General features: G+C 41.5%; 1 protein-coding gene across 3 annotated transcripts in view; it reads left to right on the forward strand.

Annotated features, from left to right (window-relative positions):
- The window catches only part of LOC117412084 (stAR-related lipid transfer protein 13-like), a 57,855-nt gene that overhangs the window by 6,474 nt on the left and 29,460 nt on the right, over positions 1-21,921 (forward strand). The window contains exons 1-2 of one of the 3 annotated variants that reach the window (XM_058989526.1): positions 3,591-3,773; positions 5,897-5,930. In XM_058989526.1, coding sequence (XP_058845509.1) covers positions 3,729-3,773; positions 5,897-5,930 — 79 coding nt within the window. In that variant the 5' untranslated portion in view covers positions 3,591-3,728. Of the gene's footprint in view, positions 1-3,590; positions 3,774-5,896; positions 5,931-13,190; positions 13,673-21,921 lie in introns of those variants that run through there. The other 2 variants (XM_058989524.1, XM_058989525.1) reach the window with 2 other exon arrangements.

Genomic DNA, 21,921 nt, shown 5'->3' on the forward strand with positions numbered 1-21,921 from the left:
GGGATCATTGCCTGGAGTCTGGGAATTGTAGCCAAGTGCACGAGGTGTGTGCCAAAAAGACTTTGCATTGAATTCATTCTGAACGATTTTCTTTGCTTTTACTTGTTACAGCGGTATCCTGTTTCCCAGTCCAAAACACATTTTCTTTAGCCACAGGCCTTCTGAAAAAGACTCCTATAAGCTGATATTCTGAAGCGAGGTGGTTTCAGAAAGGTCTTTAAGTTTCTGCTCCCATTCCCAACTGTGAAAACTGTAAATAGATAATAAATGTGAACCCCCTCTCTGTTTAATGATAGTTAGAGAATGATGCAGAACACAGGCAAAATGACATTAAACAGATCTAAAAGGTATCCCTTCTGTTTGGCCCTTACCTATGAGGGGGTGGATGTCACAAGTGCGTTGATGAACCAGCAGTTTGTTCACTGTAGTTCCTGCAGTTTGCATGCTTCAAAGCTACCTGCTCCTTTTAGATAAGTTTGTGATAGACAGTCACAGCAGGGTCTTACACAGTCTTGGATGGAGGTCGGCTGGATTTTCTGCAATAAGTTTGTAAGGGTGCAAGCAAAAACACAAAGTGAATTTCCTTCTAGCTTTTCCCCCTAGCAAAACATTATCAAAAGCTTTGAATCCCTAAAGAAGTTGTGACCCTGCCTGCAGCGTTACTTTACAGCTGCTATTCTGATTGGTTCAGCTGCTCCCTCACATGTTTTTTATGTTTCTTTTTGTCAAATCAGCTGTTGGGCTTCCCAGGGGAGCTGTTTTAGAAGTAGGGTTATTATTATTTCTTGTAAAGTAACAGGTTGTTTTTGTTGTTGTTGTTGCTTCATGGCAAAGGAGCAAACAAGTAATGGAGGATAAATTAACTCTTTATTGTGTACCATAAGTCTGGGATACCAAACTCCTCTGTTTATCCACAGAACCCTGGTACAGCACAGGCAGTGACAAAGTGTACTCAGCTGCACGGTCTCAACCATGCTCTGGAGGGGCCTCCCCTTTACCTCCAGATACCTTGTTAAAAGCATGGCAAAGTCCCCTAGAGGTGGATGAACACACTCTACAGCCACAGTAAAGACCCATACTAAACCCACGGTAAAGTGAACTAAATCTATAAGCATGTAAAAAGGGATTGTGAGGGTAGTTCAGTCTCCACAGTCATGGGACTGGGTGGGACCACCAGGAGTTGTTGCGTTGAAGGGCTTGACAGCCACCTGACCACAATCTGGCTTTTATCACCGCTACCCTGGGCTGCTGGAGTGGAACTGGCGATCTAAAGGGGTTTTGCTTTTCCCATGTGTGTTCTATAGGAGGCTGCGTCTGATGGAAGTGTCCAGTTTACAATAGAGTGTTTAATACTTAATGTATCCACAAGAGGGAGCTAGAAGTTACTCGCCAATTCTAAAAATAAAAAAGAGGTAAAGAGTACTAGATTTGCTTCATTTCCTTAACGTCAGTGTCAACACCTGTTCCAGATATGCCCTGAAAAAAAGTGAAAGCTCTTTCAAGCCTTTCAATAGGTTATTAACAGATACAGCCCCAGGAGGTGTCTGTGTGCACCCAGTTTATGAGTGTATCTGACAGTGTTTGTGTGTGTCAGTGCCTAGGAGAAGATTGACAATGGACTTTGGAATGTGTGCTTAATGGCTCCTGTACAAATACACTCAGCTTCTGTTGTTGTGTATTTACCTTTGTTGTTTTTTTTTTGTTTGTTTCGTTTTTTCCTACGACCAAACGTGAAAGGAAAAGAAATGTGATGGAATAGAACCAGCACGCAGGTTGCTGTTGATCAGAGCAGCGGGCACTGTGCCAATCCCATTGTAATGAAAGAGCACACGTGATGAAAACAACAAGCCATTGAATAAACATGCTGCCTTTTAGAAAGGGCAATCACATACCTATACAGCAGAGAAAGGCGTTTGGTGTTTTTAAAACATCAGGGAACTGATTCCTGTTTGTCAACTATTATTATTAGTCATAGTGGTAGTAGTAATAGTATTCAGAGATTATACCACATGCTCAAAGAAAAACCTGTAAGGTAAAAACCTATTGTAAGGTAACGAAGGACACAAACTTGTACTCTCCTTGGTAAGCTCACTTTGTACCACCATGTCAGGTAGTAGAGGAGAGTAGAGGGGAGTGATAGTGTCGATTGTGTGCAACAGACACTAAAGGGTTAAATACCCCCCCACAGCCCCCTTGTAGCTGCTCCTTGCTGATGACACGTGTGGGGTCAGTGTTTTCCATCTCATGGGTTAACCTCAGAGTCCTTTCCCATGAATAGATTCCAGGAGTCCCAATAGAGAAGGAGACAGTCATTTTCAGTTGTGATCATTCTGCCTTGATAGAGAACATTCTCTGTCATTAGCTAAGCTCTCTGCTCTCTGACCTCCTCCAAACCCATGCACTCCTCCACACAATGCCCTTCCTTTGTACAGCCTGCTCAAATCAATGGCATTATTGTCGCCTGACCCTGGGAGTCAGGCGAGAAGATTCATGGCATACGTGTTATGCTGCTTTCGATAAAAGTGCACGTCAGTTGTTAAATTATTTTCTTATCATCCCTGCTGGAAACCTGACTAGATGCCATGATGTGACTTGTGGTTTGCCCTTTCCTTCTTCTGACAGCTGATTTAATTCCCCATGTATTGTAATTCTCTCTGTGCGGCTTGCTTGTTGAGTTTGCAGAGATGTGAGGATTGTAAGTTAAGTGTCTCTGCCAAGCTATCATATCAGAATAATGTTATTGAATTAACAGTTATGCAAATCCTGTCATTAAGTGAAATTAAGATTCATTTCTCATCAAAGCCTCTTGTTCTCTGAGTCTATGTTTTTTTTAATTTATTTCTGATCCTGTCCTCCTGTTGATATTCAGCATTCTCTCTCTCGCATAGCTGAAGCACAACATTCTTTTAAAACTGCGTCCAGAGCCTTGAGCCAAACAGTTTTAGCCTTTGTTCAAATGGACAACAGAACGCACTGTGTGGGTGCTGCTCCATATTTCAACTGCATTGGGAATGCAAGGAAAGTGTGACTACAAGTTAATAAAGGCAGTGCAAAAATGTCAAGTGCAAAAAAGTGATAGAAGTGATTTTTTTAGGGAGCGTGGTTCATAATGCCTCCTCTGGTAACCTAGAAACACAAATTGTATTCCTTCATAGGTTTGTGGGCTCTGATACTTAAAGTTCTCAGAATATCACAGTTTTGAAGAAAGAACCCCTTTTCCACAAACACTGTAGCACCCTAGCAAACAGTGCTTGGGACCTGCATTTGAACATATGGAATAGTACACCAGGACAAAACAAGGTCCTGGGTTAAGCTTCAGCAGTAACAATGTTAGGTTTATGCTTCGTTACAATATAACAAAGGTTAACATAGCTTTGAGAATAGCCTAGCATGCTTAGCATTGAACAGTACATAAGGAGGTTATGATGCATGCAATGTCACCAAAAAGTTCAGTCCAGCATTAGTATGCAAGGAGCATCTCTGCCTGCTGCCTTCCATTGTGAATAGCAGAGAAAGGCATGCTAGTCCCCTGCCCCGCCTCCTTCCCACATCTGTCCTGCGTCCATCCCGAGCAGACAGGAGCAGCAGCAGCAGCAGTAGCAGCAGCAGCAGCAGGCTCAGGACACTGTATCGAATCACAGGTCCCCCCTGTCCCCCGTCCCCCCAGGGGGAATGGAACAGTGAGCTAGTCCCTGGAGTCCAGGACACCCCTTTGGACTTCCTCCACCATGCCGTTCCTCAGCTGTTTGTGCTCACTGTTTAGGAGGGCAAGAGTAAGTAGAGGCTTGTGTTTACTGCTGCTGCCATGAACCTGTGCTTCATCTGCTTTATCACAGGTTATAGTTTGCAGTTTACAGACAGGCATTTTGCTTTGAGGAATGCATGAATTAAAAACATGCTGTTTAAATTATTTTATTTGTCAGCTGTTAAATTAAAGCTTGAAAAACTATGACAACTACAATGCATTTTTTTTCTATAAATGTGTAGTTTTGCAATATTGCTGCTTGTTGAATTTGAATGCAATCTGCAGTAGGGCCTGTACAGTAATTTTTATTATAAATATTTAAGCTTTGGTCTTAGTGTGGTCTTTTCCAGCTGCGTGAAACTGGCTTGTTGAAATCCTGAGACACAGTAGCACTGTGTTTTTTTTCAAACTGCACAGCGTTTCATATATGGAGACTGTGAATCACATGACTCCATGAAGTAACGGACATTCCAGGCCCTGTGCTGTGGGTGCTGGAATGGGGTGAATGATGAATTGTTCCAAGGGAGCATGCTTGTAAAGACCTGGCAATGCTTACTATTAACAGGTCTCAGATTCCAAAGCAGATGTTGGTTTAAATTCAATTTGAAAAGACAAGTCATACCTTGGTTTTAAAGAAAAAACAAAACTAATTAAAAAAAAAAAAAAAAACCTTCATGACTTAGACTTGCACGCGGAAAATGTTGCAATCCTCTAGCTGGATTCTTTAAAAAACAGATGCTTCTTTGTAAAAGTGAATTGCTTGAATAACATTGCATCATTCTCTAAAAGTAAACTACTTCTCTGGCACAGGCAGCAACGCAGCAACCACGGACCTGTATATTACACAATGACAGAATGATAGTTTGTGAGAAGAAGAGGGTGCTGCATCTATGACATTCCTGACCTGACCAGTCACAATGTCATGTAAGACTAAGTCTGACAGATTCCTTTATTTTTTTATTTCTGGGAATTTATAGCAAAGGTTAATTGCTTTGGGTTGGAAAGACCTGCCTTTGACGTCAGACACAAGCTAGAATACATGGGAAAACTGGTCTTCTATAAAACAGGGTGTAAAATTAACCCTGGAATCTGTGGATGTCATCCAAGAAGACATCTGTTTATAATTGATGGGTCACAAAACCATCTATAGGAGGAGATCAGAAAGATACACTGTAAAGAAATGAAACAGTAATATAATACAATATTACAAACAGAACAATGTTAAATATCACTTTATTTAACGCAGTCCTGGTTCTCTTGTTATGGGTGGGGGAAGGGGGGGGGGATGTGGAATTCTGAAACAGCTCAATGTAGCAGAATATAGTGCACTAATCAGTACAGGATTTACAGCCAGAAAAAAATAAGCTGACCGGACATAGAGTTAATAAGCAACGTGGTCCCTGAAAGTAACCGGAACACACGATTTAAAAGACTACTACAATGAAGATGTTTCTAGACACTGTCTATGGAACTATATATCAGCTCCTTTTGTGTTCCATCTTGAAGCTAACAGGCTACAGGTCCTGTTCACAATCCAGTCTTACACACAATGTTTCTGTAGACAGCTAATGCAAGTAAAATCAATTTGGGAGCTATTTATAAATACTGTTATACAGTATGTCTGACCACATTAGAAGAAAAAAAAAAACTCTTTAATTATTTTTTTTTTTTTTATTTCCAAGCACTGTAATTAAAGATGTGGTATGGGTGGTACTGAGACACCCAGTGAAAGTGCTAAAAATAGACACAATGGTTAGAGTAAGAGAGCAGCGAGCTGCTGGATAGGATACTGATCGTATCAGTGTGAGCAGGAAGGTATCAGCTAAACCACAGGGATACAGTACAAACAAGGGGTACCCTCTGAATTTCTCTGTTTTATTAACTCATGATACATGCTTTTAATTGGTTTCTCCAGTTGATAGATTTCATAAAGTTACCAGCATTTTTCTTAGTAATGAGGCTAGTATAAGAATGACCACTCGTGAAACAGTGAAGGAGTGAGATATTTTTCCACAAAACTCTTTTTTGACAAACTCACCATTTCAAGGGGGAAGAGATTACTGATATGCACACCAAATTGTCATTTTTACAAGCGTATCAATAAAAATAAAACCAGGGTGTCTTATAACAATCTTTGTGCTTGTTTTTCAGGGGCTTCCTTCTCTGTGGGATAGAAAAGATGCTGGTGAGTAATTGTCTTAATCCACATGGGGTGGAGGGTAGGGGCTGGGGACGGGGGTGGAGGGTAGGGGGCGGGGGTGGAGGGTAGGGGGCGGGGGTGGAGGGTAGGCGCTGGGGACGGGGGTGGAGGGTGGAGGGTAGGGGTGGGGACGGGGCTGGTGGGGGTGTTGACGGGGCTGGTGGGGGTGGGGACGGGAGACCCCTTCAAGGTGTTTATGGTGCTGCTAGGCTGCCATAGAGTTGCTATAGAAACTATTTTTTTATATTAGAGGGGGTTTGGGGGTAAATCCTGATCCTGGCCTGATTCTTAAATGGTTAAAAATATAGATATCAGCTATTTAGTTTTTAAATGACAACATGGGAATTGATATAATTGGCATAGAACATAAAGTTTGTGGGATACATGTGTTTGTTCTTTGTGCTGTTGTATGGACATTGGAATCTAAAGCACATCCCTGCTTATGCTGCACATGAACGAGCTGTATTGGAGCACACCTAATAACCTTGCGTACTACCCTATCAGAACAACACTGTATACTATGCAGAATACTAAGATCCTCAGCAAGAGGAGTCCATTCTGCTCATCAATGCTGGCACCCTGCATACGGTGTATTCTGAAAGTGATTCTGAAAATGCTGGTTGTGTCGGACAGATATATAGATGGCATTTTGATATGTTTAAAAGACAGGTACGGAGTAAGCACACTTCACTTGACATTAACAGTGTATTGCCACTGTTTGTTAGGATGGAATTAGAGGTTTGCAGACAGCTGTTGTGTAGTTGGAGGTCAGACGCTTGTTGGTTTTGCTTTAATGAACATTTACTGTCACCAAACATTGGAACGAGCTGTGGTGAAATCCTTAAAGAAGGGCGATACTGTGTTCATGTTCCTGGCTGGGGATCAAAAAGGGTGTTGCTGCTTCTTGACTTCTGACTTGGGTAATGGAAACATTGTGGTCAATGGAAACATGCGACAGTCCAACAGCAGCGTAACTGTGTTTGAGGAATCTGCTCTGGCTTTCCCTCTCACATCACGTGAAGAGTCAAGTATGTGTTTAAAATGGACAGAATGACCTGCACTTTTGAAAATGGGTTTCACAAAATGCATGCTGTATGTTTAAATTGGAATTTACTGTGTTGCTGTGATTATATAGTGGCACTTACTAATTAGCAGCCATGTGTCCGGAAATGTTCAGAGAAGACTTTGAGGGGGGATTTTGTTTTCCTAAATAACACCAACACCCTGTCAAAGAGAGAGTTAGTGAGAGAGAGAGGGAGAAAAAGAAAGAGAGAGAGTGGGAGGGAGGGAGAGAGAAGAGATTGAGAGAGAGGAAATAGAGAGAGAAGAAGAGATTGAGAATAAGAAGGAGAGAGAGAGGGGGCATTTTTAAATGCTTGTTTTTTTGTTTTTGCATTTGTTGGTTCTTTTTATAAAAAGGACTTTGCACATACTGAGGCTTTTGTGGGGCGGTTTTAAAATCAGAATTATTTCCCTGCTCGACATCGACATCCCTTCAGTATTTCCAGGGGTGTGGGTAGATATATTTGTTTTCCATGAGCTTATTGTATGCTGCTACTGTCTTTTAAAGTGGTGTATTGGGGCTTATCATTCTACATCTGGAAGTGCCACAGAACAGGGATATTGCAGCTCATAAAAGCCTCTGTGTTTCGTGACTGAATCCACCTCCTAACCCTGCTTCCTTCAGCACCGTTTATCTGATGGGCGGATAGATTGGGGTCAGGGAGCCCATGGCCTCTTAAATGGTACCAGTCAACAAGACACGTTATTTAAATAGAATTGTGTTTATTTTTGAAAACAGGAATTGGTGCCATGGTCCGAACTCTGGCCTCCAGGCATTTGTCCCGCTGGACCCCATGTAGATCTGAGTGCTGGAAAAAAAAAACCTGTGACTGGTTCCGTTTCCTCTGGGGAAAACCAGGGGTCATGCATGAAACAAAAAACAGGAAGCAAAATAACCCCCAGATTCTTTCTTGGCAAGTATCAATGGGGCTAGCTAGGTCACTTGGCAATGTTGCTGTGGAAAATCCCATTCCCGGCTGCAGAGCAAGGGGGCTTGAAAGGGTGATGGGCAGCAACAGGATGTTACTCACTTCACTACTAATGCAATTTTGAAATTTTACTGGTGTGAAGACTCCAAGTGCACTATACTGATTGCTCCCTGAAGCTTAAGCTAATATATAACAAGGTTTTGGGGTATTTATTGTTTTAAGGTACTGGATTTGACTAAAAAGTCAGTTTTGTGTTGCTTCCACTCTGAGTGTGTCTTCAAATGGATCAGTCATTCAGCTTGGCTACTGGATGCTGTCACTACCTTTGGTGACGTTAGTATATTCTTAATGACATAACAATGCTTAATATATATATTGGAAATATATTTTATAGGTATAATATACCAGTATTCAGTAAACATATTTAAGAACATAAGAAGAACATAAGAAAGTTTACAAAAGAGAGGAGGCCATTCGGCCCATCTTGCTCATTTGGTTGTTAGTAGCTTATTGATCCCAGAATCTCATCAAGCAGCTTCTTGAAGGATCCCAGGGTGTCAGCTTCAACAACATTACTGGGGAGTTGGTTTCAGACCCTCACAATTCTCTGTGTAAAAAAGTGCCTCCTATTTTCTGTTCTGAATGCCCCTTTATCTAATCTCCCTTTGTGACCCCTGGTCCTTGTTTCTTTTTCAGGTCGAAAAAGTCCCCTGGGTCGACATTGTCGATACCTTTTAGAATTTTGAATCTGTCATTTTAATACGGTAAATCGAGTACATATAGATGGCACCCTGAAGAATTTCTCCTTTGACATCAAATGTCAAGAACTGAGTACCTTCACACAGCTTTTGAACCGGCTGCCTGGGGCGAATGACTGAACAATGCTCTGAGTTTGAACAACATGAGCAGGAAATGTGTTGCTTTTAGCTGTACAGGGCTGGAGGAGAGCTAATGGGATTGACCTTTTTTGTGTTCGTCAGAATTTAAAAGACTAGTCTGCTTTGAAAGAGAGAAAAACAAACAGAGCACTGTGTGGTCAGAAGCCTGTGGGAAGGATGTGGGCCCTCTTAGCCAGGTACAGCTCATGTAATACCTTAGCCAATGAGATCTCCCCTGATGAGTGACACACTCGTTCCAGCTCTGAGGCGATTCAGTAGGAAAGTTTGATGGAAGAAATCAAAAGGCTAACGCTTATCCAAATAGAACTTTATGTATGGAATTAATCTCTACCCATCATACAGCTTGACAAAATGATTCTAAGCAGATTGAGAAGAAAAACAAATACTATAGATGGTGAATGAACGTCTTCTTCTGTGTTTGATCTATAAATAACCGTAGAATATCATCTGTTAATTCACACGACATTGCTTACACTTGTTATATAGTCGTACCGTTTAAGTATTATTCTTTTTTTTACTACTATGGATATTTGTTCAATCTTTATTTCCATTTCTTTCTGCTACTACAGCTTAATTACATTTTTCAATTAGTGAAATTAAACTGCTGCTTCCTGATACTTAATCACTTCCTGTGCTGAGGTCAGCCTGGCTATGGTTTAAATTTTGTAAAATGAAGCTAAGCATTTCTTATACCAGAAAAACATAATAACATATAAATTACAAGAACAAACATTATACTCAGAAATGTAAACATAAAAAGTGTTATCAATGCGTCTGTACACAGCAAAGACCGAATTGTTCTTGGTGATTCTTTTTTAATTATTCAGTGGTATATGTACCGTACGGATTTTGTATTTTTGTGAAATCATGTGATTCCCCTGTGGCTGAGAAGTCTGGGTAAACACAAACTGCTGATATGATGATGCAGAGGCAGTGTGGCTGCTCAAGAGGAAGGGAGCTTTCATTGAGGAAGCTGCTCATGTTTTCATTGCAAAGGAGGGAAGAGATTAGATCAAGGGCTGTGTCTTCATTTACCCTGAGATTGTCTTTCTGCAAACAGTGCTATTTCAGAAGAGACTTCATGCAAAGCAAAAAGGAAGCCCAGATATGAGGAACAGGACTGGCAGACTAGTCAGGTTCTCATACTGTCTTGAATTTCAGTTATGAGAAAATAAGAAGCCTTTGTTCTTACTGGGAAATTAAATCTTATTCTAAATGAATCAGAAGAAGAGCTTTGGCATGATATTCATTTGGGAGCCCGGTCAGTGATTGGGATCATGTTAATCAGGATGTGACTGGAGATCCCGGCAGATCCCTGGATCTTCCTGTTCCAAGGGTGGTCCACAGTGACCCCTCTGGATTGTGTCAGACCTGCGTTACGCAGGCAAAGCTCGCAAGCTGCTGTAGGCTGTGGTGAACGGTGGTGAACATTGAGCTCATCACTAAATTACCATGTGTATTGCTTACTTAGTATAGTAGGCAATTGTACTGAGAGATATCCCTGTGAGTTTAACATCAGTTCAGTGTGGTCACATTTCTGTAAATACAATAACCATTCCCCAAGTAATATTCAGCGATACTTAATTCAATTATACCTTGGAATTATAATAACAGTCAGAGAGCCAGGGGAGATCCCTGGTGAATAATTCTAACCCAGTCACAAGCCCCTACAATCCCCTTTTATTATAATAACAGTCAGAGAGCCAGGGGAGATCCCTGGTGAATATTTCTAACCCTGTCACAACCCCTCCAATCCCTTTTTATTCTCTCGAAGAAAGAGGGGCACTCCAGTAATCCATTTCCACTCAGCCATTGCTCCTGTCCGACTACCGAGAATTCCCAGCTCTTTGTCTGCAATCGGAAATCCCAGACATGTGGCATAGGGCATTTCGAGACTGCAGTTAACCTTGCAATAACTTCCTGCACTGGTGAGGGGGAATCCACAGCTCTATGTTTGTATTGTCCAGACTGAGACCCTGAGGGATAAACCCTTAATGACTAGAATGGGACTGCCAGGAAACAGAGCACTGACACACTCTCTTGGGAATCCGCTCGCAGAGCGCTTAGCCCTAGTGTTTGATTAGAACTCATGCAGCTGCCTGGTGAACTAAGTAAGAGTACCTGTGAAAAATAACCTGACACTGGCCTAAGCCCAGGAGAGATAGCATCACCACCAGGCTAAACTGTAACTCATAGTGGAGCTCTGGACAGCTGCTGAAAAAGGAGCAGTTTGAATTTATTCTATATGAATATTTTGCATGTGTGTTTTCGATGTGTAATTGCTGATTTTTCTTTTTTGTATTTATTATGATTATGTTACAGTTTATTTTTTCAAATTGACTTGCGTATCAAAAAAAAGTGAATTATTAAAAACAGTGAATAAGAGAAGTTCAACCGTATACATGACCTAACTGCGAATGAACCAAACCAAATATTGTAATAACGAGGGAGCATTTCATAAAATAGAACCGTACCTATGGGGTAGATTAACTTTCCAAAGTCACAATATCATTTTATTTTCCACTAGAGGCATTTATGGCCACACCCTCAGTGTCCTGACTCCCTCCAGTCCATGCTGCTTGCTTCTTACCTGCATTCAGTGATTGGGTGTTATGGGTGGATTGATTGATGCTCTTTACATGCCACATTCCTTTGCAGCTATTGCCTTCCCCTGTCAATCTGCACTGGTTTCTGACCACACACAGTCAATCACAAATCTCTAAGGGTGGTTGCCATTCAGTACAGCCACCTGATGCACAAGCCCTTGATTTCTCAGTTGCATTTGCACTCTGGGGTGCAGATGGTCCGAGCACCCACATGCATGCCCCTTTCCTAATACTTCCTAATTAAAGTGGCCCCTATAAAAATCATACATACGAATGATATGCAACCACACCTAAAGGAACAAGAGAACCCACTGTGTCCCCATTTCCTTAGCCCAGTGAGTGAGAGCTCACAAGCTCAACAGACATCCTGCTTTTGCAATATTTTCTTGGAAGTCTGCTGAGAGATATGTGCCTTTCTGAGCACACAGCCCTGACCCTGGCAGCACTGTGGGGAGTCTCAATGGAGCTGAACTGCAAGCTGCCCTTCTCAGGCCTGACTTTCACTTAGACTGTTGTGAAACATGGAGCTTTCTCTGTATGTGTCACTCAAAACTGTCACACACACACATAGAGTCTAGTGAGGGTTTCACAGCACGGGCTTCACAATATCACACCATGGGGGCAGAAACACACAGAAACTTTCTGGCAACTTTTCAAGCATCTGGTTGTAGAAAACAAGTAGTAATTGTTTTAAAACAATACTCCGTTGTGTCTGTGTGCAGCGTTCTGTAAAGACTCCTCTAATGCATATTTATAGAATCACAACACAGTGTAACTGACTGCCAACACATGCTAGGAGTTGACTCCAGTGCTCTTGGGTGTCCCATTAGGGTATTATTGAAATCAGCTTGTGTCCCACCTGTCAGCACTCGTGGTTCTGCTGTGAATATGTGTTGTTTTTCCACAGCAGCACTAGTAGGTGGACAGGTGACTCTGTAGCCCCCCCACCTGCAGTGCTGGTAACTCTATATACACACAGCTTGTCAAAAGTCCCCTGGTAGGATAGACTGCTTGGGCGTCATAGATATCATGTGGTGGGGGGCATGTGACACGGCACTGTGGTTAGTCATGTCTACTCATGACATATAGCGGAACTGTTGTGGGCAGGTCCCTGACGCCCTCTGCACTGGAGAAATCTCTTGCTTATTGATTCCTCGGTTCCTCTTTGTATTAGTTCTGCACTGCTGAGATGTAGCTGTGCTGGCCCTGGCACAACATGACTAAACTAGACTACAGTAAATCAATGTTACGACCTTATGCTCTTCAAGACCCCAGATCTTATTGTAATACCTTTTAAAAACATTTTTTACAAGAATAGTTTTATTACAGATTATTATTATTATTATTATTATTATTATTATTATTATTATTATTATTATTATTATTATGTTAAACATATTGAAAATTATGAAGGAAAAATATATAAAATGATCATTAGCAAGAAAATAAACTAATAAGATGGCAGCTGTGTTATATACACTCAAAACCAACTGTAAAAATGTATCATAGTAATGAACTCATTCATTTATTTTCTGTATAAAAAAATCAGTTTAAAAACAATACAATATTTAACTCAAATGAATGAATAAATAAACAACTAAATAAATATATAAATAAATAAATTTATTTTTTATTTCAACAAACAATATAAATAACAGTAGAATCAATACAAACCAATGCTATCCTATAAATGAAAGGCTGTTATAGGCTAACAGGGACTACGAACACTTAAAAAAAGACTCAATAAAGAACGGTACTGTGTTCCGATGATGGAATCAAGGACGTGTGAAACAACTCAAAATCCCACAAGCCACTGCGATCAGCGTGAAAGAAAAGCTGCTGGATTCAAACCGTGGTAAATCCGCAAAGGAAGCGCGTTAGAAGTCGAGTTTAGGTTTCACACTAAACTCGGGGAACAAACAATACTAATACTGTTAAATTAATTTACGTCTTATCATTGGAACGAGTGAGGAATGTTCAAGTGAGTTTTTCAATTTTACTTCTGAGATTACAAGCGATCATGAGTGTCGTGACTGACACTAGCCCTGTGTATGGAGAGCGCTGCGCGGAGACAGAACAGCAAGGAACGAAAGTTTGGTAGAACTTTTTAATCATGGATCGCAGGAACTGGAAAACGCTTCGGCCAAGATCATTGACTGTGCATTTCAGAGATTCAACTTACAAAGCACTTGGGATATTAAGGAGAAAATTAAACCACCGGCAGATTGCAGGTAAGGAAACTAGTGGAAAATTCGCGTGTGTTTTATCTTGAGATCCGCTACACAGTCGTGACTGCCTGCGTGTGAGAAAAAGCTAGTAATTTCGCTTTATACATACTGTACTGTACTGCACTGCTTCAATGGACTTGTGCAGAAAACGGGTGCTGCTCAAATCGTGAAAAGTGGAGTGTTTATAATGTGGTTGTAGCAATACTTGGCATTTAACAATATATTTTTAAGTACGATTTGCATTGGCTTAATATGTACTTGGTGCATTATAATACTTTGTTAGATGTACTGTATATGTAATCAAAATATGTAGTTAATCTGTTGACAATAAAGTCATTAAATGCCATTATTAAAATTGTACAGTATTAATATTTGACACCGTGTTTTTTTTTTTTGACAAACCTTTATTAAAACTACATGAAAATGCAATTTCCAATTTAAATTCAGATAACTGGTGATTTCTCTATTTATTACTTCGGTTGTCATGTCGTATACGGGAACCCTGTATTATTATCTGAACGTTAGGGCTACGCTGGGCAGGGTTATTTATGAGTATGTTGAGGTCAGAATGGGAGATGCGCTCAAAGGAATATACCAGTCACGCAGTGTGGCTTTGCTCGTGGTTATAGTTTCCTATAATAAAAGTTTCTAAAGACGTAAATGAAATCATGGCTCTCCCACGGATGTCCGCTGTCCATAATATAATGATACACCCTCCTTAAGGACGATTAAGCTCAGATAACGCGTAAGTAAAACGGTTTACTTATGTGATCGGGGAACCTTTGAGCGTCCTATTGGGATGGTTAAGCCAGGCTGTACACTTTAAACTAGACTGCTGTACTCTCATGCTTCAACAAAGTTGCTCTCGACAAAGAAAGTAACGATTGAAATTACTGAGCAGCATCCAGTATGCAGGGATACGGACACAGTGACGCGCTATCACTTTTAAATACGACGCTGTAACTCCTAATGTATAAACTGTTTAAATATACGGCACATCTTTAAAGTAGATTTTTATAAAGTTACCTTGTGAAACATGTAGTGCTTGGTATTAAAAAAAAACCCAAAACAAACAAAAAAAAAACTTACTGACACGTTGTATGATTGAGTTTTTACAAATATTAATTACTGGTTGATACCACAAGAGGGCAGTATTAGTAAGCACCCACAGCTATAATAATAATAATAATAATAATAATAATAATAATCTTGTATATTTAAAAAGTGATCTTTAATTCCCAAATTAGAAGTTGTTAATGCTTTATGCCTTGTTAATGCAGAATGGAGATGGACATTTTTCATTGGCTAATGACTTGCAATCCAACGATTTGTAATTGGTGCAGTAATACATGTAAAAACACCAGCTGAGTTAATAGAGAATTGAATAGGGTGCTATTTAAATCAGTGACTGTTTAGATCATTAAAGTCGACTCCGATGTGCACCTATAAACAAAAAAACAAAAACTACCGTGCACAGGTTTAAACTAGTTATGCAGTGCAGTGTGTAGTCTGTTCCATGGGTCACTCAAGCCTGTGTTGGGGTTCGCTGTTTTAGAGTGGTAGATGCCTCTGTGTCTGCAACAGTTTCCTCATGTGTCCCACAAAAGTCCTTAAGTCATTGAAAGGGAGGGAGGAAGTGGGGTGGAGGAGGGCGAGGAATTTGAGCGCTTTCTCGTCTGCCCTAAAAGGAAGTAGGGAGTAGGCAGTAGGGAGTTGGGAGTAGGCAGTAGGCAGTAGGGAGTTGGGAGTAGGCAGTAGGGAGTTGGGAGTAGGCAGTAGGGAGTTGGGAGTAGGCAGTAGGGAGTTGGCAGTAGGGAGTAGGGAGTTGGCAGTAGGGAGTAGGGAGTTGGCAGTAGGGAGTTGGGAGTTGGCAGTAGGGAGTTGGCAGTAGGGAGTTGGGGGGAGTAGGCAGTAGGCAGTTGGGAGTAGGCAGTAGGGAGTTGGGAGTTGGCAGTAGGGAGTTGGGAGTAGGCAGTTGGGAGTTGGGAGTAGGCAGTTGGGAGTTGGCAGTAGGCAGTAGGGAGTTGGGAGTAGGCAGTTGGGAGTTGGGAGTTGGCAGTAGGGAGTTGGCAGTAGGCAGTAGGGAGTTGGGAGTTGGCAGTAGGGAGTTGGCAGTAGGCAGTAGGGAGTTGGGAGTTGGCAGTAGGGAGTTGGGAGTAGGCAGTTGGGAGTTGGCAGTAGGCAGTAGGGAGTTGGGAGTAGGCAGTTGGGAGTTGGCAGTAGGCAGTAGGGAGTTGGGAGTTGGCAGTAGGGAGTTGGGAGTAGGCAGTTGGGAGTTGGCAGTAGGCAGTAGGGAGTTGGGAGTTGGGAGTTGGCAGTGGCCAGGCTCCGCTCCCCACACTGCCCTTGTTTTTTGGCAGTGTCAGTTTCACATTCACAAGCTGGCAGCCATTCCCCAGTAATTTGTTATGAACTATTAATACCCAGTGATGTGTGGCCCGGCTCAATGGGCCCTATTGATGATAGGCAGCTGAACCCCAGTGATTCATGCACTTTCATGACAGAGCTGCCCTGTAGCCAGCCTAATTACACAACAGACGTCCCACCCGGGAATAAAAAAAAATCACTCAAAATCATTGCTCCTGTTGGGTGACAGTCTTTTTCCTTTATTATTTTTCCAACGAGACGAAGGAAAGATTCATTCTTCCATGACATGGAGCACTGTTCATTTTGCTGATTCTAACGCAGAAGACTGCCTGCAGTCCTGAGCTGTTATGCTTGGGGCATTTTTCAAATTTGTAAATGCCGTACAGGGCACAGTGTAAAAGGCATTCTGTTCAGGCTGTGAAAGAGATGATGTAACCAGGGGCAGCTGGGCTAACGGTTTTGCAATGCGAGTCACTGGCTGGGGGTGTATGCGTCCTAAAATAAATAGTGGCCACAGCCTATTCTGGCTGCACACACTCAGTTATGTACGGAAACATATGTTAACATTCTCAGGTATAATGGCAGTGGGGCAACATGATGGTCTGGATTTATCATAGTTGTCCTCCTCTGCACAATTTGCCTCGTTTTTGTGCAAGGTTCGTAAAAACTGGCAATGCCACAAGACTAATAAGAGAAGGTTTATTTTTCTTAACTAGTTCTGTAACAACTACCGATGTGTTTTCTTTTGGCAAATTCAATAAACCGATTTGATAAATAGTGGTCAACTTGTTTGTGTGTTTTTAGACAAATTTGATCAGTTTTGCCTATTGTCAGCAGCAGCTCTGTGTGAGTGAGTGTTTTGTGAGGAGTGAGACGTGATGCATGTACATGAGGGAGCCGTGAATAAAACCCAACATATGGGTGAAGGATGGAGTGAGTGCTTTTCACAGCCTCTTCGCTGTGGTTCAGGATTACAGAGCTAGCCTTTAGGCACGTTTTCCATTCAAGTTTTTTTTATTTTATGTATCAGATTGAGACTCACATTTTCCATGAAGGTGTACTGTACTCGCTGTATATACAGAGCTATAGAATTCTTCAGGGAGCCTAAAACTGCTTCAGTCAGAATCAGTGGAAAGGGAAGCAGATTCAGAGTCAAGCCCTCAAGTTGTCTGGAAAGCAACCTTTGCCACATAAATGTTTTAAGTGATTGGCAACAGTCTCTCTGAAGAGCTCGTGGCTGCAACCCGAGTCATATTTTTAATAAACGCTGTGAGAGTAAACAGATGGTTATTCTCCTCCCCTCAGGGCTCTTCCAGCAAGACCAATTTCCTGTATCAACTGACAGGTCTTTCTCATCTTACTGGTGATGCGACTATTTTTATTCAGTCATTTCAGGTTCTTTTTATTTTGTTATTTAATTTAATTTAAACCTTGTCCCACGGTATCTTCTTAGAGCTTCTTAGAGAAAAAAGATAGCAAGCGCATCAAACAAAACCAGTAGTGGAGCAATGTAGAGTACAGTCAGCATCAGGAACGTGGACTGGCATTCTTGTGTTTTGTTGAAACCCAGCTTCACTGTCTTAGCCAGTGTGTTGTAGGGTATTTAATTACAGAAACCATTAAAACCAGTGCAGACCAGTACATTCCAGTTACTGGGCTATTCAAAAGGGCACCTTGAGCTCTGCCCAGGGTGGGATTGCAGATTTCTTGGATTGCAGAGAGTTGACCCTTGCGAGAAGGCCTAGGAATTTAGATGCTAAAACCTTGTGTGTTTTGATGGAATATGTAAGGCCTCGGAGACAACAACTTTATATTGCCTTGCGTCAACAAGGCGGCTGGCCATCACTTGCCCTGTGCACAGCGCCTGAACCTATTTCCACAGCTCTCGCAGGTCCTGTTACTAAGGAAGTTCCCTGTTGCTGAGCGGCGTTGTGTAAATACAGTTCTTTCTCATCACCGAGTCATTTAAAAGGAACAGAGTAACTGTTGTCCATTGATTAGAAGTGCAGAATGCTTTCACTTTCTTTTTCAGTCAGGGGTCTCTTCAAACTGACTCGTGTGTCTTTCAGTACGTGTGACAGTGACATGGCAATGGTTTGTCAATTCATTGTTTTTTTTTTGTACGTGCAGTTTCTCAAAAAGCCACAATGAACTGTGACACCAGTGTTGCTTTCAATCCCTGAGATTTTCGTGATTTAATAGACGCTACATCTTTTTTGTCTCGGTCTCCTTTTGCATGGTCTGGAATTAGTGGTGTGCCAGGTTTATATTCAATTTAGTTTAGTTTAGTAACTAAACGGTTAACCTAAACTATGATATGTGCCGTCAGATTACCTTAGGAATTGCTTTGTTGTTAGGAATTGCTTTGTTGTTACTTGAATAGTTCATTTCAGCACACCGAGCATTGCTCATTAAATACAGAGCCCTTGTCTTTGCTCTGTAGGGTTTAATCACCCAATCTCTCGCTATTCGTTTGACTTTTTTATTGCACAAGTTGGTCTGTGTGGACTGTGCTTCTTCTTTGTGGGTTTGGCATCTTAAACAGCACTGATCTACATTTCGTATGCATTTACAAAGCCCTGGGAGCGATAGCTGTGAGCTGAGAGCTACTCTGAATCCCAGCTGAGACCTCTATTGACCCCTCACGGGTCCCTGTACCCCCGACAACATCTCGTTACCTCCTGCCTGCCCGCCCGCATTCCAGGCATGACAAACATTTAATGAGACAGTGTTTCTTTTTCCCCCATCTAAATTAAGAATTTGTTATTGACAGTGTACGCTTTTACGATTTAATAACATGTAATTTCCCTTTCGTTTCCATGCCCACCTATAGAACCTGGGCATGTGTGCTGTACTTTATTACAGAGTGTCTCCAATGAGCCACATGCAACCCTGCACAAGTTGAATCTTGCAGGTGTTGTACTGTATGATTTACCCCTGTAAACCTTTACACGTTATGATGCAAAAAATAAAGTAAGATACAGTAGTGATTCAAACCAAAGAATTATAATCGTATTCCATGCAATCAAGTACGATACACATGACTTTTTGAATACCGGCACTAATGCACAATACTGGTACTTGTTGATCGATCCTTATGCATTGATCCTGTCTGTCACACTACATGGTGAACACCATAACTGCCTTGAGTTTTCACTTTCCAAACATTTTGGGTCAATACGTGATTATGGGTGTACTGGTTTCAAAACCTTTGGTAGCTATACTAAAGTAGATGCATCAGTATTTCCATCAAACACTGAAGAGGAATGAAAGTCTTCCCCTGAAGGCTTGCTGTGACAGCTTGACATCACCTACAGCTCCCCCAGTGCAGTGCATGGGCTCTGATGTACTGTGTGATACTCAAATATAGCTGGGGTCCTGCTGTCTTTACTCGCCGTGTTGACTCAGGATAGCCCAACTGTGCTGCTTTATCATTCCTATCTAGTGTCTGTTTTACAGCTGGTTGGAGGTAGACAAAAGGAGGCCAAGCGACCTTTATTTATTTTATTAGCTTACGGAAGATGTACCAAGGAAAGACCAACTCGGATGTTCTTCCACACAGCTCCTGGTGTTTCCTAATGAGTCGATCAAGCAGAGAAACCACTATGTAAAGGCGAATGTAATCTCCTGCAACTAGGACTATTGAGATGCCTTGATGGATGTCCCAGTTTAACAGGGAAATAAGGGAAACTGTGAGTTGCTTCTGCAGCAAATGAAAGATGTCCCCCGTTGACATTGCTAGTTTTGAGGGCTGAAAATCACATGGAATCTTTCTGAAGATACACGCAAGCCCTGGATTGTGCATATTTCAATACACGATGACTTCTGCCTGATAAACAATATGACAGCCAAGGAAAACAGTCATGAAAGAATTGTCTCCCTGTTCCACTAAACGGATGACCCGTACCTCATGAACTCGGTGTAATGGCTGTCGTAAAAGATAATTACTACCTCAGTGCCATACAATCCCGTGCTGTGGGGTGTCTGGGGGGATCAGAGCTCACAGGAAGGTGAACCTGTGTTCTGTGCTTCAAACATTCCACAGGGAGCGACATCTGGTTTGGAGGCCGATCTGATTGGCTGTCCTGTTGACTGGAAGGGGGCGGAGTAGAGCCAGTGTTTCAAGCACCATGCAGGTTACCTGCCTCTTAGTTCAGCAGGACCATTGACAAGAGTGTGTGACAACAGCTAAGAGTATAGACAAGCTTAGCTGGCAGTAGAAGCCTCAAGGGGAAAAAAGATATTATCAAGAGAACATTTCAGAGCCTTTTTTTGTTTGTTTTTTTAAACATTATTTAAAAAACTTTATGGAACATATATTAAAGACAAAGAAGTGTACATGAAGAAAATACAAAGACCAATGACCTTGTCTCAAGGTAAAATATGCATGCTTCTCTATTTATATACAGTAGGTAGTAACTCTTGAGTCTTTAATGAATGTGGGAATTTTTTACTAAATTTGTCAGAATCTAGGAGTACAGTGAGGTTCCAATGTGATTTCCGATGGCATATGTTCACATGCAGCACAAAGGGACCTTGAGGTCCCGCCAGGACAGAAAGGGTCAAAAATGAACTTTGTTTTAGCCATCGTCAATGCAATAAATTGCGGAACTGGGTTAATTATCGAATGGACCACGGTCTTCCCTGCATTCCTGAGAATTGTGTTTTGTGCTCTTTTTTTTTTGAGTTAAAGCTGTTTTTTTATGAGTTAGGGTTAGTGGTTTGCTTGTTTCTATGCTTTATAGAAGTCAAAATAAAGCATCAATACAATACATGTAGACAAATGTTTCACTGAAAAGTTCTTATGTATTCTGTGACAAAGAGACGTTTATCTCCTCGAAACGTTTGTCCTGCAATGTACTGCACCACTATATATGACTAAGCTTTAGAGCACCGAGGAGCTATGATTACATTTCCGATTTCAATTGTTTTATATATTTTCCTTTATTGTTAAAACATATACAACGTATTAAACTACAAATTATTATTTATTTATTCTTTTTAAACAAACTATTTTTTTTTAAATTTCAATGCCCATGCTGTTGCTGGATGGAGGGCATTACAGACTGACAAGTTAATTTCTCTTTCTGTTCGCACTAACCTTTGCACTCGTCTTGAATACTTTTACCATCTCCACTACTACTCCCTGCCGAGGGAATGGGTTGGATTCCAGCAGGGACGGGGGACGTGGTTAATGATTCATCACAATCGCCTTCATTGTGTTTTGCACAGAAAGGGGCTGGTGTCTCCAGGTTTTTCATTAACTAGATCGTTGGTGTTCTAAACTCATTGCTGGGGCTCGGTACTCGCAGCTAGCCTGCTGTCCCGCCTTCTGCGGGTTTGTATTTGATCTTTCAGATATGCAGTAGGAGTTTTATAATATGCCATACGGGGGCATTGAAGAACACTGTAATTTGCATGTGAGGGCTGTAGATATGTTATTGTTAGCATGGCGCATACACAGCATTCTGAGTCTGTTGTAGCTGGAGTATGCCCATCATCCCATCAGTAAAGCTCAGTTCTGAATGTTGTGCTTACTGGAGGAGGGTTGTCAGCCCAGTAGATGCTGCTAACACTCATGATCAAATCAGCTGTGTGTCTTGAACGTGGAAGGTCCTTTTTGAAATGGCCATGCCCTTGTGAGGTCATGTCCAGTTGACCACTTTTAGATTTTTAAAAAGCTCTATATTTTGGGGTCTGATGCAACACAGCATTAGTAATGTAAGTGCCTGCCTCATTCTTACTGTCAATGCCATTTTGAACTGCTCCTCCAGCTACCTGCTGTGAACTCCCCGGACAGTTAACCTGAAATTCCAGTAAATGTGCTAGGTTTTAATGGGTAACGTATTTGCTAAATGACCCTTGGTGTTCCATTTTTACACAAG

The sequence above is a fragment of the Acipenser ruthenus genome, chromosome 16 (assembly GCF_902713425.1).
Source record: "Acipenser ruthenus chromosome 16, fAciRut3.2 maternal haplotype, whole genome shotgun sequence".
NCBI lineage: Eukaryota > Metazoa > Chordata > Actinopteri > Acipenseriformes > Acipenseridae > Acipenser > Acipenser ruthenus.